Here is a 19,663-nt window from a genome sequence, read left to right on the forward strand (position 1 = left end):
TTTGCCCTTATGATTGACTACCACCGGCATGTGTGTATGTGTCTCTCTGATTTATTTTCTATTTGCCCCTCTCTAGTGGGATCTTGTGTGTGATAATGCCTGGAAGGTCCATATCGCTAAGTTCTCCTTACTGGTTGGATTAATCTTTGGCTACCTAATAACTGGATGCATTGCTGACTGGTGAGTACCAATGTGCCCGCACATGAACCTTTGGAAGCCACAGCAAGACTCTGCTGGCTAAAGAGAAGTGGTTAGTGTTAGCTGCTGTCACTGAGTCTTTTCTCTGTCCTGGTGTCAGTGCCAGAGCAGAAAAGCTGAAGCTGTTAGCTAGAAAATTCAGAACTAAAAGAATTGGCCAGTGCACCTAACAGACCCTTTTGAAGCAAGAATTTAAATTCATTGCAATTCCCTAGCTGCTAGAATCTAGCAAGACCGGCCAGCAGCCTGCAGCCCTGCGATCAGTGTTTAGATAGGAAGAGCCTGAAGATACAGGTTCAGGGCTTTCTGGGCTGAGGTAGCCCAGAACAGGTAGGGTTGTGCTGATTAGTACCTCAAAATGTCCCACAGATTTTAGAGAAGGATAGTCATTAAAGTTCTCTTGGCCAGTGGACACCTCTGTAGGGTCCATGGGGAGCTGAACCTGGAAAAGAGGACAGCATTTGGATAACAGATGCGCATTTCAGGCAGAGGCAGAGTAGTAACCAGAGGGCAGCATGAATATGCTTTACTTGGGTGGGTGAGGGAGTCTAAGGGTCTAGAGTAAAATGTGTGGTTCAGAGGGAAGTGGTGAGGTTGGTGAGGTGGGGAGGGGGAGATGATAGCAGAGATGATAATGATGCAGTAGCTGACAGTTATTGACTGATTACTCTTGCCAGGCACTGTGCTAAATATTTCCATACATGAAAATATTTCATCCTTACAGAACCCCTGCTATGTAGGTACTATTATTACTTCTGTCTTATAGTGGAAAAACAGAAGCACAGAAGTTTAAGTAAAATCCCCAAGTTCCCTCAGCTTTCAAGCTGGGGAGCCAGGATTTGAAACCAAGCCCAATGGTTCCAGTGCCTGCCTCCTCACATGTGTGCACAACACTTTTCTTTAGGGTACACTGTACTCCTGAGGGCAGCAGCGGTGACATGGCTGAGCAGCGAGGCGGTTGCCCAATGTTGGCAGGTTGTCAAGTAACGTGACTGCTCAGGGAGAGAGGCGTGGGCTGGCTGTTCCCTTTGACATTCCTTTATCTTTAAAGAACTTTTTGTGTGTGTGTGAGTAAGAATGTCTTGGAACCAGTGACATAATAAGGACCAAGAATGATGCAGAGCAAACTCCTTATGCCTGTGGCTTTGCTTTGTGGTGGCTTTGCTTTGTGGTGCCTTCTGTACCTGGTTAGCTGAGAAAGCTGGCTGAGGCAAGAGCCTGGGAGTATAGAGCAGCAGTGGAGCCCAGCAGGGAGCTGACACCACTTTCAAGTTCTGGAAATTTCTTTCCAAAAACTAGCGTCTATTTGGGAGGTCTTTGCATTAACATGTGTGATTTCCTGTGTGTTCTGAATTGGCTTAATCATCATTTCTAAAGGTTTCTTAAGGACACATTTCCTAGAGATGGTAACAGAGAAGCTGCAAATGACCTCTGGAAAGCTATGCCAAGGCCCCATTGGATACTTTTTCTCTGGGGGCCTGTGGAGGGGGAGCACAAGTTTTTTTTTAACCAAATACTTGAGCTTAGAGGTTTTCAGAGTAAACTGAGCTGATCTAAGGGCTTTTGTTTCCCAAAAATCAGCACTGAAATAGTTTAGGAAGATACAATTCACATCACTTCTTTCTAAAAACAAAAATTCAGTCTTGACACAGATTCTAGTTTCCTTCTTCAGTGATTTTTATAGGGAAAGCAAATACGGACTTTTATTAATACCAGTCTATAATGGGGTTTAAATTGTTCAGAGGTAGTTTTGTGAGTACTTACTTCTTGCATATACATGCTGCTCAGCCTCCCTGATCACACACCAGGCCTGGGAACAAAAGGCAGGAGAGTGTGGGGTCTCCCTTCAGGAGTAACCAGGGTTTGGGTTGCAGACCCCCTCCTGTGCAGTTGCTTTGCCAAGGCCTGTGGGGGGTGGGCATGGGTGCCTGAGAGCCAGGGCAGAATGTTTTGTGCTGTGTGCGACTTGTTGAACATTTTGAGTGGGCCTCAGTTCCAGTTTGAAAGTTTGGTGTTTTCCACCCCTTATTAATTTATTTTTGGCATTGTACTCCTTACTAGAGGCTTACTGGAAAGGAAATGAGCACATTTAGAGGGAACTCTGGGTTCCCCAGGCGTCAGCCCTGCTTCATGGCTGTATAGGGAAGTTGTTCGAGTCATGAGTTAGGCTTTCGGAGTTTGCAGTCAGCATATAATAAGACTTAAGTAGTACACTTTTTTTCTGTAAGAAGTTACTGTTTCCCACATACATTTTGTTTGGAGACATATCAGTGCATTACATGTTGTTATATAATGTGTTTAGTAGTTTGAGGGAGCGGCCCTCTCCATGGCTCATGTCACATGACCCCTTTCCCCTCCATTGTTGTTTTTTTGCTACATGGTCTGCATTGCTCACTCCAGGAGCTCTCTGTGCCCTTTTTGGGCTACACTGGAGATCCCCTTGCACTCTAGGTTCTGGCTTAGCCAAGCCAGTGGTGGGGTGGGGATGGGGGGTGCACGGGAGGAGCCTCACCTAGAGATCTGAGAAAAAGAGGAGAGGTGGGGGCATTTTAATCCCCAGCTAGGTCTCTGCAGGGTTGCCAAGGGCCAGCTGCCTCCATCAGGGGCCCTCCACATACGGCCTCTCTCCCTGGGTTTGGTGACCATCCTTCCTTCAAATTCCCTGCTGCTAATAGCCCCATGGTATCTCTCACAGCTTGCCCACCTTTTGTAAATAATCCCCTTATTATAATAAAATCTCCTCAAATTACTTCATTTGAGTGGGACATCTGTTTCCTGGTGAGATCCTGTATTTGCTATGGCTGCTCTAACAAATTACCACACATTTGGTGGTTTATAAATTAGCTTACAGTTCTGTAGTTCATGCTGGCTAAACACAAAGTGCTGGCTAGGTTGCATTACATTCTGAGGGCTCCAGAAGAGAATCCATACCCTTGCTTTGTCTGGCTGCAGAGGCTGCCCACACTCCTTGGCTCAGGGCTCCTCTTCTAGCTTCAAAGCCAGCAAAGGTCATCAGGTGCTTCTCACGCTGCCATCTCTCTGGTTCCCTGGAGCCAGGAGAGGTTGTCTGTGTCCTTAGATTGGACCCATCTGGATAATCACCTCATCTCAAGGTCTTGAACCATTATTGCATCTGCAGAGCCCTTTGCCATGAAAGGTAATATATTCATAGGTTCTGGTATTTAGGATGTGGACATCCTTAGGGACGTTATTCTCCCACCACAGAGCCTAACTATAAAGCCTCTGCATTACAGATTTATGAGTGTGATTTTGTCCTTCATCTCTGAGGGGGTTCTGCTCTGGGGGAAGCCAGTTCACACTAAAATTTCAGTGATTATGACTAACACTTGTTGACCACTTGCTAAATCACTTGCACTTACCTAAACCTGACCACAGCCCTAGTTAGTATGTGGGCATTGGCTGTCATTCTTAAGAAAAAAAACACCAGGCTCGTTTGAACAAGTGTGGTCTTTCTCAGGACAATGTACTGCTGCATATGTGAAGAGCCCAGATTTAGGACCAGAGTGCTTTGACTTTGAAGACCATGATTACCCCACAGTTCATAATAGTAACTTTGCCCACTGATTTTAGCAGTACAGTTGGGAAGGAAAGATTTAGGACAGTTTCTACAAGTTAAAAACAAAAACAAATGAACAATAAAACATCAGGGATCTTTTCCAAAGTATCAGAACAGAATAAACCATGTTTGGTGGGCATCAGGGGTAGAGACTCGCAGAAAGGAACCATAAGAGCAGCCACATTTCACTGTTTGCTTTGTGCCAGGCATTGTGCATATTGTACCCATGGTCTCTCTTAGAGGTTTTAATAGTGCTGTGAAGTAGGATGGTCACCCTCACTTAGAGATGTAAAGGCAAATAGAAATTGGTAAGTTAAATTTTGTTTTCCTTTATTTTAGGAGAAAACCCAAGCCATATTTTAAACTTACTTCTATAAAGTTTTTGGCTCTGGACAAAATTACCTATAGTCTTTTCTGATAAGGGCTTAGTGATTCCCAGCACCAATCAAGGAGTAATGGCTAAAACCTCTGACAGAATTATTGACTTACATTGGCGTTGATTTCATAGCTTGGCCTCATTTCACTAAGCTAATGCCACTATGGGGAATGTTAGAAGCCTAAAATATTTTGAATGAAATTGTGTCCTATAGTCTCTTCCCCGTCCCCCAAATTTTCTTGAAATTACATTCATCTCCTTAATGGGGCAAAGCCATGTATTACTGAGCATTGCTTTTTTATTTTTGAACAGTTTTACTGAGGGATAATTTACATACCATAAAGCTCACAATTCAATTGGTTTTAGTATATTTCCAGAGTTATACAATCATCACTATACTCTAAGTTTAAGACATCTCTACCACCCTAAAAGGAAGGCTCATGCCCATCTGCAGTCACTCCTCATTCTCACTCCCAGCCCCAGGCAACCAAGAATCTTTGTTTCTCTATTTGCTTTTTCTTGGCTTTTATGTAAATGCCTTGTCATAAGTATGTTTAAGTGAATCCAAGGCATTCAGCTGCCCTTGGGGTGTTGGGGCTACGAGGCATGGATTTTCTTCCTTTGGCAAATAGATTTCTCTCCAATTTCTCTATGAGCTGTTTTTCTAGTTTAAGTTAGTTGTGCTATATTAATTTGTATATAATGGAGATTTTTCCCCCTACTAAGTTGATGAAAGAAAATCTGGAAGGTTAGGAGGGGAGGGGTGAAAAACTAGTTACTTTCCATTCCCATGGACCACCCTGCTGTCCTCTCGGCCACACCTAGAAGCACATCACACCACAGTGTAGCTGATCTTGCCCGGCTCTGTAGTCTGCCGACCTAGTTGGTACACTGCTTTTTCCAGAAACACAGTGGACTGGGCTCCTTCCAACCCTTTGCTGCCTGGCAGGCTTCACTTTCAGTTATTCTTTAAAGTTCAAACTATCTGAGTTAAGTCTGTGATCTCTTAAAAATTACTTCTCATCATAAAGTTGAAACAAACAGCAGCTGGCTTGGCCCTGGCTCTTGACAGGCTGTGTGTGAGGCCAGGTGCCCGACTAGTTACCAGCCCTAACAAACGATATGAAGCTGCTTTGCTCTGTGTCTGTGTTGACTTTGGAGCCAGTTCCAAAGGTCAGTAATTTCTCAAGACATTTTATGCTGGGTGTGTCAAGGTTTATGTTTGGGGAATTGTTATTGATTTTATTGCTCTTGCCTTGAATTATCCTCCTATACATTTAAAAATAGACTTACCAACAGGAATTGGGTTCCTGTTTCAATTCTATTATATAGTAGCTCTTTAATCTATTGCCCCCTTAGCTACAAAATGGGGGGTTGGACTAAGTTTCCCCTGAGGGCTTTTCTATCCCTAAATATACCAAAGTGGGTCTCAGTAGTAGGAAGACTTAGCCCAACTCATTCAGCATCTCTGGAACACCTGCTGGATACTGGGTTTTAGCATCATCGCCCTGTTTAATGATGACTCCTAACTTTTTCCTTCTCTGTGTGCAGGGTTGGCCGGCGGCCTGTGCTGCTCTGTTCCATCACCTTCATTCTGATCTTTGGACTGACCGTGGCACTGTCAGTGAATGTGACAATGTTCAGCACACTCAGGTTTTTTGAAGGATTTTGCCTGGCTGGAATAATTCTCACCTTGTATGCATTACGTAAGTAGGAGCCTTCACAACTAGTCTTGAAAAAATTAGCAAAAGAGCTCTTGGGAAGGGGCCTCTCTGTGCTAGGTGTTTGGATTGGCAGTCTTTTGGAAGCACAGACTTTAATGGCATCAACTGTTGTGGAAAAGCTTCCTAAGGTAATGTCACCCGACACCCAGCCTATTCCAGTCTCCAGCTTGGGCTGAGGGCACATCAAAGGACATAGAAGGTGGCATAATTGCTTGGAGAAGCAGGGATCAGCCCACAGCTGATATGGAGGGGCTTTTGCTTTCCTCCAGAATTTTCTGTGTTAATGTCCTGTGCACTTTCAAGTCTAATACGTAATTAGGCATCCCTGTACTTGGTTCCAGAAAAAGCATACCAACTACCTGCTACCACCTGGTCTGGGTTCAATGTTTTAATAGACTATTAAATTTTTATTTTTTAATTTGTTTTCTCTCTATGCAGGGTCCAAATTACCCACATTCTCATGTGCCTAGATATGGTCTTAAGTCATCTGTACTTGAACCCTATGCAATGGAACTAGAAGAGTAAATGGCAATATTTGTTAGTATTTGCTCTTTTAGGGTGAAGAGAAATTTCCTTCATTAATCCATCATGTTTATTGGCTGTACTAACTCCCCTGTCAAGTATGGTTATGTTTTATTTCTTCATAGTTGTTTTCTAGAACATAGCCACAAAGCCATAAGAAGGAAAGTTTTAGGCATGAATGTTTTTACTTGTGTTTTAGTTTTATGCTTTGTAATCACCTGATGGAAAAACTGTTAGGAATAATGTAAGGCGATTTGTGATATGTTTTTTCTTTTTCTTTCCCTTTGACAGGATGGGAAGCAGTCAGTTATAAGTCAAGTAGCAATTCCCAGTGAGGTCAAATAAGAGTGGGTCTGATTCTCTTAGGTTTGCTTATTAAAAACTTGACAACCCTTTTGGATAACATGCATTTCTGTCCCCCTATTATACAGAATAGAAATACAATCATTTTGTAACATAGTTTTAGAGTCACAAAGAAGAAATGGGCTAGAAGAAAGGCTATGGGTGTGTTCTCTAAATCCATAGTTGGATTTTTTCATCTTCCCCCAAAGCTGAATTGTTGCTAGTTTATTTTCATTTATTTTGGATCCCTTGTTGTTTAGGGGGGTTCTTTAGGAATATAAGTGTTCAAGGTCAGTGGGTCTATGTAATGGCTGTTTGGAAGTTTTGTTTCTTTGAACAAGGTGAGTGTTGGGCTTGAACTATTTCCAAATAAAAGGCCTGTACCCCATTTTCTGGCCCTGCCCACCCATTGGCCTGTGCGGAGGAGCAGGTTCCTCACCCTTTTCTGAGGTGACTCCAGGCCGTGCTCTCAGGCACTCTCTTACCCTGCATATGTGCAGGTGTGATGGGGTCTTCTCTTCAGGCAGCCAGCCTTGTATGGCTTCTGGTTCTCACAGGAGGATGTCAGTCTGGTGCTGACTGGACTGACCTGGTAGATGGCCTTAAAGGGGATAGCTGTGCATACTGCCAGAGCAGAATAGCTGTGCTTCAAGAACTTAGCAGAGTGTAACCTCAGTCTCAGCACATGAGTACTTATCAAACTTCGTGGAAAGAATGTTAATGGAAAATTGCCTTAAAGCAAAGATGACATATTGGTTTTGTCTTGCATGCCATCTGCTAATGATTGATTGAAGCTACCAGGGAACTCAAAGACTTCAGAGGACCCACTGGGGCTCAGCTGGAGAAAACACCTTGATCCAAATAGCCATGTCTGCCTGGGATAAGGAAGGCAGGTGGGGGAGGGCTGCACAGAGCTGACACTCCACATCTCCACAGATCCCCCAAATTAGGGCAGACCTGAACTCAATCGTTTCAGCCTTATGTAGAATCATTTTACTACCAGTGTTATGATATTATGCCACTGACTCTGTGAAACCTGTTGCTATATTTACAGTAAAAAATGAAGCTAAGATTATTTTTTCAAGAGATTACATAGTAAGCTCTTTATAGTAGGAAGTTCTCTTTCTTTTCAGAATCATACAAAGAATGTGCTTACCCTTGGAAGCTGCTGTGCTTTTATCTCACAGGCACAGAATTATGCCATAGGCATCTGCAAGCTTTTTTTTTTTTTTTTTGCTAAAGGCCAGATAGTGACTATTTTAGGCTTTGCAGGTCTGTCATGACTACTCAACTCTGCTGTTGTACCATATAAGCAGCCATAAATAACATGTAAGTAATTAGGTATGGCTGTGTTCCTATAGAATTTTATTTGCAGAAACTGATGGTGGGCTGGCTTTGACCAGCAGGCCATAGTCTGTTTCAACCACTAATTGTAAGTGCATCTCTCTCTTTCCATTGACTGCTAGGAAGCTTAGAAGCTTGGAATCTAATCTTCCATGTGTGTGAGCCTGACAAACTGAGCTTTAAATTAGGCCTTTCTCCTATTTCATCTGAACTTTCCTACTTTAATTTCTCTTTTGTCCCATCTCCTGTCTGCGTAATTATTTTATTATGTGTACTTGTAAAAGCAACCTTAAATTTTTTCTGAAATAAAGCAAGGCAAAAATAAAGTTATGTTTTCTTAGATTGGGATTACAAAAGAAATGTCATGACAAATGAACGTTGCAATGAAAAATTCCAAGTATCAACCAGTGGCCTCCTGTCTGAGCTAATACAATATCTGTTATAGCAAAATTAAAATAAAACCAAAGGATATAAATGGTTACTTGTAGTTCATTGAGATAATATTTAAACAATATAAATAGAGGGCCATTGATTGAGAGATGGCAGAAGAGCTAACTAAGCTTGGCAAGAGAGAATCAAAAAGACATAAAGCTGTGATGGGCAGACAGGGTTGGAGCAGGATATGGTGCATGCTGCACTGGGCAGCCCATCTCTGTCAATCTTGGATCAAGACATAGACTGCTGACGAGTAGTTAAGAAATAACCTCCCAGTCAATAGGGCAGATGACTCAGAATTTCCAAATTAGTGTGCTTGCTAGCATTTTATACACGAGTAGTATCTGTCTTAGTTAATGCTTAAGAATTTATTTTGCTTAAAGGCAATTATTGATAATCTCAGTCACAGGGTTGAAGTATTTCTTGGCTCTAAAGAAAAGTTTAAAACTTTTGGGTATTGATTATTTGGAAGAGACATGTTCAGTGGTCCTGACTTTTTCTACCTCTTCAGCCATAAGGTTCTCATCTCACTTTAATGCATCTGCTGGAAAGGACTGTACTTTCTCAAAAGAGAACTAGGTATCATTTTTTTAAGTCTTGCAGGTGCTTGGCAATATTAGTAACAAAAGTAAGGATTTTTGCAGATTCCATTTCTTGTATAGCTTGCCATGTGGGTGGACTGTGAGTTTTGAGAAATGCTGCTGACTTGAGTAAGTTTTCTGCTTTATATGCAAGGCTGCTTAAGGGTTTTTTGCACACTTTGGAATTTGCCTTGGCTGGTGTGGCTCACTGGATTGAGTGCCAGCCTGCAAACCAAAGCATCGTTGGTTCAATTCCCAGTCAGGGCACATGCCTGGGTAGTGGCTCATGTCCTCAGTAGGGGGCGCACAAGAGGCAACCATACTTTGGAATTTTTCTAAGGTACATTCTAGTTAACATACCTTTAAACTTTTGTTTCCTTCAAGTCAACAAAGGGAGACTTGGTTGTATGATTAGGACATAAAGAAATTACTGGCATCTTCCCTGAGATTCTTTACATGGAAGCAGAGTGCACACTGGCGAGAGCAAGAAAGAATGAAAAGAGCTGGGAGGGTTTGTGCAGGGCCACATTTGGCTTTCCTGCCTGCCTCTGAGGGCATTCGGAGACACTGCAGTAATTAAACATACCTGGGCTACATCAGTGGCCTGTGTGCCTTTACTTCTGGGCAACGAAAAAACGTAGAAATCTTAGCTGGGCAAAGCCAGGGAACCACAGACCAGGAAAAGAAGCAATTGATCATCTTTCTTTGTCTATTAAAATAAAGTCTTATCAAAAACTAAAGAAAAAGTTGCTTTTCAATATAAGCAGACATGATTTGTGATGGTATGAATTCTTTTTCTAACTAGGATTGTAACGCTGTAGGCAGGGCAATACAGCATTGTTTGAGATGTGTCTTTCTTCAGAAGAGGCTGATGAGAGATCATTGCTCTTTAATTTAATGTTGGATGTAATAAGTCCTGTGGGAGAGAAATATTTTTTAAAATATACTTTTTTTTGCATTTCTTCTCATTTCATCAGTGTCTTCCCCTTCTCCACCATTAACAACCCCTCCCCACCATTTGAGATAATGAACACTACTTTTTGTTGGCAGAGACTGCAACTTAGTTACTGTGGGCAAGAGAAAAAGTTTCTTTTTCTCTTTTGCCTTATAAGAATGAATAATTTTCTTGAGAAATGTTCTTAAAGCTTCATACTTTCATTATAATAACTCTCATACCCAGACAGCTTAAATAATTGGATGAATTTTTTACATAATCAAAGAGTGACCATAAATTTCACAGGCAACTAAGTTACTGATTACTTTACAAAATTAGAGGCCAAGCCTTAACTGGTAAATAGACTGAAAAAAATCTTGAGTTTGCTGTGGGTGGGGTGGTGTTCTCTTTTTCACATTGTATTCATAGTTTTACACTCTCCCTGAAGTGGTTGAGTAGTTTCTAATGTGCTGACGTAAGATGACTTTTTCTTCCTCATATTGCATGTATTTCTATAATTTGATATTTTTCTGAACTAATATTCCTCGGAACATATTCAGTCTACAAGATGTTATTAAGCATCAAATCTGTGCTGTGCATTTCAAAAAATTTGACAGAATCAAATGGCTCCATGCAGTGAGTTATTGAAATGTGGAATGAAAAAAATGGAGATTGTTGAGTGGAGGAATTAGTGGAATGGAGATTGCCACTGTTGGCTATAAGGGACTTCAGCTGTCTTGTGCTTCACTTCTTCTGGGGAGCAAATATTTTCATTGTATCTGGGTAAAGGGCAAGTTTGACATGAATGCGTGCTCGGTTGTCATAATCGATAGGTCTCTCTCTCTCCCCTCTACTTTTTCACCCCCGCCCCCCTCAGATACCTGGGCCTTCCCATTGGCAGCAAGCCCAGGGAACCATCATGCTATGCTTCTGGTGGAATCAGATCTACTGACACGGCTTTTTCCACCAAGGAAATGAGTCACAGTTTACGAAAAGCCTTTGACAAATGACTTTATATATTTTTAAAAAGCTTCAGAAGAATTTTGGTTTTATCCCAGTTCAGACTGGGAGAGCTGGGAAATCAGATTGAGGTTTCATTCATCTTTTTGTTCACCAAAAACATGTTACTAATCCTGCAGACAGACTGTGAAAAGCAAAGGAGTAAATGTATAAGCAAAAAAGTACTGAAGCATTTGTACTCCACCACCCTGTCTTTCCTCTGTCATGCCTCTGAGGAGTCACACGACTCCTGGTATAAGTGTGGAATGTTGCGTGACAGCAGGACTCCTGGTTAGGGGCTTCTAATCCCTAGGGTGGAGGCGGTGTGGCAGCTAGTCAGGGCAGTGCCAATTATTGGTCTGGGACCAGAGGGGTGAGTCATCCAGCAAGCAACCCCCCAAATGCAAACTGAGGACTGTTTTTTCTCAAAGTTGTTCTAGCCTTTCAAATAAAAATGATTAAACCTCTCTCTATTCCTACTTACACATTAGCCCAAATTTGGATTTATAGCAAGACTTTTCTTTGGAAAAAAATGAAATGTCTGTATATCTTCTAAGGGCCTGTAAGGATATACCACCTTATCGGCATAGTAAAAATGAAAGTTGAGGGCAGAGGAGGAGTAAGTGCCTGTGGGGCATCAGTGACACTCATTCACCCACGTTTCTCCTGACCAGAAGTTAGGGCAAGGAGACATGTGTATGTTGCCTAAATGGGTAAGTAAGCTTCTAAGTACACATTTCTTTGGATGTTTTGAATTCATTGAAGATAGTCTTGTATCAATTAGAGGAAAGAACTGCAAATATGTAGATATCTGACATTTTAAAATTAGAGTATTTGGATGCCTTGCCACACAGTAGAGGATGTTGTTAAGGCTGTGTGTATCCCTAAAGACTAGCTTTCTCCCAGACTGGAACTTCAGTGGTACATGTGCACTTCATTTGAAACAAAGCTGTTCACCTCACTAAAAGGGGAGGTAGAAAGATGTAGAAATCAGGAAAGCTGAACTGTGGTGTGAGCTCTGCAGTGGACCGACTGTGCCTTTGACAAATTGCTTGATCTCTAAGCTTTTGTCTCCTGCTGTGTAAAGTTGAGGCATGGGTTTTCAAACTGTGCACCATGGAACTGTAGGACCCATTCCTGGAACCATTTGTGGGGGAAAATGTATAGAAAACAAAAACAAATGGGTTCTATGTGACAATATTTAATACTGCTATAAAAATAAGGGCACAAAAAATCAAGTGGAAAACCACTAGTCTTGTACCTTCCAGTTTTAGAATACAATGGCTTTTGGATTCCAAGCTCAACCAGTAAGCCTCCTTCAGTATAGAAGATTTCATAGCTCTGGGTGGGGGGGAGCATGCAACCAAGGGTGCTTGCCCCCAAGTTGTGTTCTTCTCAAGGCCACACTAATAGTCACTGGACCTCCATCCTTGTTCGTGAGGCTGCTGCCCTGTCTACCAGGGAGATCTAGGAAGAGACGAAGTGATGGGGAGGATTAATGGTAAACAGCCTCCCTCTCCCCATGGTTCTGGACCTCATGCCAGCAGCTTCACCCTTCCTGACCCCTTCTTGCTCACTTCGGTCTCTTTTCTTACCCCACTTTTGCTTGGTAGACTCACAGGTCTACTCCAGGAATCTTCCTCTGCAGAATTTTCTTTTCTCACCTGGAAAGACAGGATGGGACATAAAGCTAAAAGCTGTGCTGATTAGAAGAGGAGGGTGAGAAGAAGTAGGAGAGCAATATTGGACTGATTTTATTTTGTTTTGCTTTTTCAGTCTTGATATAAAATAAAAGAGAGAGTAAATAAATCAATCACCTTGAAACCACATAAAGAACACCAGGCTTCCTCAAAGTTTCTGAACATATCTGGTGGAAAGTAAAATCATTACTGATTTGCCAAGGCTTACGATAGCAAAAAAGAATCTCGGCTGAGAGAACAGAGAGAAGTATAGCTCCAATGATTTGGAGCCATCATATAACTCAAATGGTGTAGTTAGCCGCTGTGTCAGTCCAGATGAACTCTACTTCAGACAGTTTGTTTTGTTTTTTGGTAACTCGTGGAAACACAAGACTACTTTCTCCATCACTCATTTGCTTGGCAAACATTTAAGAGTTCACTGGGTGCCAGGAGAACAATAATTGGTTACCTTGAGTACTCACTGGAAACTGTCAGATGCTCGGCATGCAAAGGTGGACCCACCTTCCTGCTTTGCAGGACTCTCAGTTTAGTGAATAAAGATGCAGGATCAGGCCCTGGTTGGACTGAGAGTGTCAGAAAGTGACCCCTGAGTTGTGAGTTTTGCAGGAGACTAGGTCTTTGTTATTTGCAGTGGGTGTTCAGAGGAACCTAGTGCATTCTGGGTACTATGGGTGATTACAACTTAAGGAACCTGGTGTATTCTGGGTGCTGCAGGTGATTAGGAGCCAGGTGGAATGGCTGTGATCACCCAGAGACTGTGTGACCTGAGAAGTAACTGAGTACCAGTTGAGGGAGATGGGAGGGAATAACCTGAGTGGTCAGGGGAAAGTCAGACTAGGCTGATAACCAGGGAGCTAAGGAAGATACAGATGAGAGGTCAAATGATGCAAGACAAGGATTGAGAAATGTCCATTGGATGTAGCAACCACTATCGACAAAAGCAACTTTAATTCCATTGAGTGATTAATGCAATCACTAATCTAATGTAATCTAAATGATTTCAAGTGTAGGCTTTAACTCATGTACTCCCCAGAAGAGTACTGTCTTACTGTTATGTCGAGTATTTTAGAAGTAAAATACATTTTTATTGTAATAAAATAAAATTTACCATTTCAACAACTTTAAGTGAACGGTTCAGTGTACATTCACATTTTTGTGCAAGAAAATAACATTAACAATGGTTAATGTTCATCATAATTGGGTAGAAAAGCTGGCTTAGAAGACAAATCAGTAATGACTTTTTTTCCAAATCACCTGAAACAGTTACTGAAACATTATCATGGTTCAGTAACTGGAAATTCAGAACTACAATAGGGTTAGAGAGGCAGTTTCGTTCTCTGTATGATGTTATGTTGCTTATGTTGAAGGCAGTGCCTGAAGACTCACCGTGTGCCCCACCTCAGCCTGAACCCGTGTGCGTGACCACACGTCGTTGTTGAGCAGATCTGGGAAGGATCCCAGTGTTGGATAAAAGTCAGGCCCCACCAGTTTCCCATTGTGGTCCTGGGAAAGGTACTGAATTCTAAATCAGTTTTCTCACTGATGCAAGACTGTGCACAGGGTCAAGAGCATGAATGTGATCACCATCAGTGAACCATGAATATGCAGAGAAGTAGTGGCAGGTGTGTCTGTTTGTGTCCACGTGACAGACAGCCTGTGCCGAGATAACCCTTTCCTCTGCCAGTAGGCCTTCTCATGTCAGGTCACATGTGAGGGCTTCTCTGAGGTCACAGCAAGCTTGGAAAACACCACTAAAGAGGACCTTTGGACTGGGGCTGACTACTAGCTTACACAGGAGAATAACTGTGATGGGGATGGGGTGGCAGGGGTGGGGGGAAGCGGGGCCTAACAATCCACTTTAGGATGGTTTCTCCAGTGGCCAGCTTAGTAAATTACCTCTCCTGTGACATCCATTCAGAGCTCCATAGACTGCAGTTGAAGTCCTAACTGTGTCAGGGCTGGGCAAAGGTAAGAAACTCATGGAAAAGTTCTCCTGGACAAATCATACATAGGGACCTTGGCTCTTCTGTTAGACATCAACACCTAAGTATTCATTCACACCCAGAATACTCTGTTAATTGCTGAGAAAAGATACTCAAGAAATAGAATACTGGTAGCCATTTTCAAAATTCATCTTACACACATTCAAAAAAGCTCCCTTTTTCTCTTCCCTATATTATCAATTCTGCTTTATTAAACATGCCTATTTTCTCTATACTCCTAAACATTAATTCGTGGAACTTGCTTTCTGTCCCTTCATGCAGCTGTCGGCCTGCTCTGGTCCTATTGCTGGCTGGGTTCTGCCATGAAGTTTCATTTGCCCGCCTTCATGCTGGGGTGATGGCAGTTTCTATTTGGGATGTGATTTGTGTGAAATATATGCTCTCAGCATAGTTGTGAGTAACTGTCTGAGGAGGTGTGTTTCTTGAAATAGCGCAGGGCTTTGTTTTCTGTTGTATTTCCAAATGACTCTTCTGGAGGAAAAGCTGTTCAGGAGCCACCTCCCAATGGCTGGTCCAAGAGCATGTGAGAACTAGAAAGGATTTGTTCGTTTTGCTGTCCGCTCTGAAGAAGCACTCCCTGTATGTGAATGAGGCTTCCCAACCCAGAATCTAGTCTTTATGATCCATGTGCACCAAGGCTGAGCGGGGATGTCCTGTTACGTAGGCTGTTTCTGGGTTGTAGGACCCATCCATCCCTTCTCCCTGGAGTCTACCACACCCCATGGCTGAGGGCAGACCCTCCCTTTGCCATGTTTGCAGATCCCAGTGGCCCAGACTCTGGGTGCCTTTCTGGTGATTTTCTGTGAAGTTGGACTCGCAGACCTTCTGGGCATCTTTAATGCTATGACCTCTACCCTGATGGGAAGCAGCCTGGAGAGCCTGAGGAGCCAGGAAAAGGTTACACTGTGTCAGGACACTCTGCTTTCTGGGTGGCATTCCCCAGTGACCAAGTAGGACAGCTCAGAGACCGAGGTATGGTATTCCCTCTGAGCTGTGTGCATTGAACACAGACCTGAAAATTATGGGACTCTGAGAGCTGTTGTCTTCCTTTCATTTCCCACTCTGTGGCAGGGGGAGGGGGAGAGGAAAAGGGGTACCTTGTGTCCAGCCTGATTTGCTTTTACCCAGTCTTTTTTTGAAAGGTGAAAGGTTCTGTGTCCCTTCCAACCTGTGCCTTTTGCAAGAATCTCTGATATTTACTTTAGGTCAATTCTGAGAAAGGGCTCAAAACTCCCTCCAAACTATTGGCAGGAGAAGAATTAAGGACCATTTAGTTCAAGCCTAGCTCTCTAGCCATGTCAGTTTTACTGAAGAGGGAACTTTTATTAGTTCCAGTGTGACTTGGAATTAATGACTGTTTCTTCCCTGATATCTATTTAATTTGTCAAACTGGAATTGCTGTGTAAAGCCTTGGGCTCAAATTACAGAACAAGGGGCTCCTGATGTGGAAAAGAATATGTGGATAAATATATCCATGTTGATAAGTATTCTTGACTTCTTTGTGTTGGGGGCCTGTGTCTGTCCTTACTTACTACATGTGAGGTGCTTGCAGGGAGGTCCCCTGGCCCTTTATCCCTGGTCATTTGCTGTTTATCTGTGCTCAGTGCTCGAAGTGTGATTTTATTTACTATCCCATTATACCACTGAGATAGATAGATAGACAGACAGACAGATAAAGACAGACAGACAGACTCCCTTCCTTTTGGAAAAAATCAGAAGCACCCCTGCTGTGCAGGGTTGGACTGAGAACAGCTGAGGTGAACCTTGTGCTGAGACCCTTTCTGTGTACTCCAGTGTGTACAAAGCATGGATGTGGCATTGTGCTGTGCTACGTTATTCATTCATACACACTTATTTTTAAAATTTCATACTATATAAAGTAGATCCCACTAATAGCCCCATTTTACAGATAAAGAAACTGAGACCCCTAATCTCTGGGCTTATCTACTTCACTAGCAGGGCCTTTAAGCAAGGGCTAACATTTGTTAGACCTTCACAGTATAGCTTGATGCTGTGCTGAGTGCAATATAAATATTTCATTTAATCCACCCCAGAATCCCATGACATGGATAGTTGTACCCTTGCCAAACGGAAACCTGAGGTGTGGGTGAGGTAACCTGCCGAAGGTCACATATGAAGAGAGAGAGAGGAGCCAGAACTGGATCCCACATCTCTGGCTCCAGTGCCTTTGTTTGTTAGCTCCTGAGTTACTCTAACATAACCTCTTCTTTGATATTGGGTTGGCCAAAAAGTTTTTAGTTTTCTCTGTACAGTGGCTCTCGTGGTGTTTAGTTGTCTTTAACTTGATTTGAAACAATTTTTTTAGATTATATTATGACAGCTGTCACATCAGTGCATTTTAAAAAATCATCAAGATTGGTGAATTTTTGTGCAGCCATTTTAATATTGAACTTGGGAAAAGATATGCAACATTTTGTGGCATATTATGCTTTATTATTTCAAGAAAGGTAAAAACACATCTGAATCACAAAAAAAAGATTTCTGCAGTGTGTGGAGAAGGTGCTGCGACAGATGAAATATAGCAAAAGTGGTTTGCGAAGTTTCTTGTAATTGTTGACATTTTGACGAAATAATTCTTTGCTATGGGGCTGTCTTGTGCATTGGAAGATGTTTAGCAGCACCCCTGGCCTCTACCCACTAGAAGCCAATAGCAAAAGATAGCTGACGTACTCAAAATATCCAAATCAATAAAGTTATTGGTGAAAATGAAAAACACATCTTTTATTTTATGAAAAAAACTAAATGGACTTTTTGGCCAACTCAATATGTTATTACAATATTATTTAAATGTGTACAAACATCTCATAAGGAGTTTGCATTAGTTCTTCTAAATAACTGTACGACCAAAATGTCAACAATATTCCATCAAAACTACTACAACCAAATTAGTAGTGGTACATAGATGTGATGGATGATGGTCTTTTCCTGAAACAGAATCACCCATTCACCCTTTTGGGGTTAAATAGCAGGAAGGCATAGCTACACATTCAATTTCATATTTAATCTATTGTGGCACTTGGACTTGAAAAATTCCAGTGTACACAATGCCTTGTTTCACATAATTTTTCTGTCTAAGGTAGAATTAACAATTTTAAGGCTTTGCCAGCATGGAATACTGAAACTTCGTATTCTAGCACGCTCATTAGCATGCTGCAATCACTCACATTTATGGGGTGCCTCTTGACAGCTCTGCTAACCTGCCTGCTTCTCTGGAAGATAAAGCTTGATTTGTGACATGATTAAAATATTAATTAAGGGGGTATTTAATCCATTATGACTGGAAATGAGACTAGAAACTGACATTATTGCTTGTTTCCTAATGCTCCTCTGCTGATGAAGTTGGTCTTTTCAGAGACCACACACACAGCGCTTGTGTGCTCAGCCTGACACCAGGCTCAGCTACTGTGCAATGTGGTGACTCAGTTCTCCTGCTACTTTATTCACACCACTGTTAAACCTGCATTTGCACAGCCCCTCATGGTGCCATTTGGTTTTTGCAAGGGTAAATCTGGATGCAACATGAGCTCAGAAATCTAGGTCCACACTAGGTTATAGCTGCTTATCCAGACGATCCAGGTCACACTTATGTTAATGTAGACTAAGATTTTCATTGACACAAGAACATAAAATTTGAAAACTCTTGTAGATTGCCAAGAAGGAATGTACCCACAGATGGCCATAGTCTCTAGCCCCCCTCCCTGGTGATCCCCTCTCCCTGTCCTCATTCCAGCTCTTCTCAGTGCCCACCACACCACTGGTTGATCACTAGACTTAGGTGTGCTCCCTGCTCCCCTCTGCCTTCCATGGTGCAGCTTCCACTCTGGCCCTCTGGCCTTGTCCTCCAACAACCTGAGGTCAAGGTATTTTCCCAAGACTTCTCAGCCCCTCTCCCCATGGAGCCCAGCTAGCACAGATGTAACCTCTCCACAGGTAGTCACCACATGGGGGCTGTGCAAAGATGCAACAGAGACGGGGTTGGGAAGGTTTTCCCCAAGGGCTCAGGCCAGTGGAGGGACATGTGTGCCAGATAAGGTATTTGGGCTTTGTTCAGTAGGCAGTAGAGAGCTAGCACTGGCTTTTTGAGAAAGTAGTGTCCTCTGTTTGGGGGAGATAACTCTGGGCATTGTGCCCTTCCTGTCTCTTGGGCTGCCATGAAGCAATAACAGTTTGTGCCATTTAACAAGTTTGAAGTGATAATTTCCATTGATGAAGAAGGCATCCCTGGAAAAAAGTAGATGGAGAACCGAGAATCCATATCTGTATTTCCCATAAATGAAATGAAATTTCCCAAATCACTCTGCTTCTTGGCACTTTTTTCACTAAAAAGATGGGATCGTCTTTCAGCTTCCTCATTTCACGTGGGCTTCTTGAGTCTCATGTAATTCATCCTGCCAAGCACGGGGAAGAGTTATCCTCAGAAGTTTCCTGTGAGCTTAGAGTTGTCCGGAGAATCAGGTTACTCTAGGCGACACGAATCTTGTTCTTTCAAAGGGTGTAATTGGATTACAGAATGCACCACCCAGGGAGTCCCAAACTGAAGTCCTGGGATATCTCAGTACCCAAATCCTGTTTTTTCCTTTGTAATCATTACCCGAAAACAGTGGTGTTCTCTGACCTGTGGTTGGATTGTATTTTCCATTTCCTTTGTGGGGTCACTGTAGGGTCTTATTTCATGTTCTCTTTAGGGAATAATTGCTCTTTTGCTGTTTTTCCAACCTCTCCTTTTTGGCATTTTTCCTTTCTACCTTGTGACAGACAGTAAAGAAGCGAATGTTTGCACAGTTGGCTGTTCCTTCCATCACTGCTGGTCTGACATCTGTGGGCCGTGGGGAGAGAGGGAGGGGCTCTGCTGCCTTCAGCAGAGTGAAGAATCACTTTGGTTTCCATCTTTTTTTAGAGGGATGGTA

General features: G+C 42.5%; 1 protein-coding gene across 4 annotated transcripts in view; it reads left to right on the forward strand.

The window, feature by feature from the left end:
* The window catches only part of SLC22A23 (solute carrier family 22 member 23), a 175,548-nt gene that overhangs the window by 36,315 nt on the left and 119,570 nt on the right, over positions 1-19,663 (forward strand). For 2 of the 4 annotated variants that reach the window (XM_036026578.1, XM_028511301.2), the window contains exons 2-3: positions 77-180; positions 5,703-5,857. The exons of 1 other annotated variant lie outside the window; for it this stretch is intronic. In XM_036026578.1, coding sequence (XP_035882471.1) covers positions 77-180; positions 5,703-5,857 — 259 coding nt within the window. The remainder of the gene's footprint in view (positions 1-76; positions 181-5,702; positions 5,858-19,663) is intronic. One more of the 4 variants, XM_036026580.1, reaches the window with a different exon arrangement.

This window comes from Phyllostomus discolor, chromosome 5 (assembly GCF_004126475.2).
Source record: "Phyllostomus discolor isolate MPI-MPIP mPhyDis1 chromosome 5, mPhyDis1.pri.v3, whole genome shotgun sequence".
Lineage (NCBI taxonomy): Eukaryota > Metazoa > Chordata > Mammalia > Chiroptera > Phyllostomidae > Phyllostomus > Phyllostomus discolor.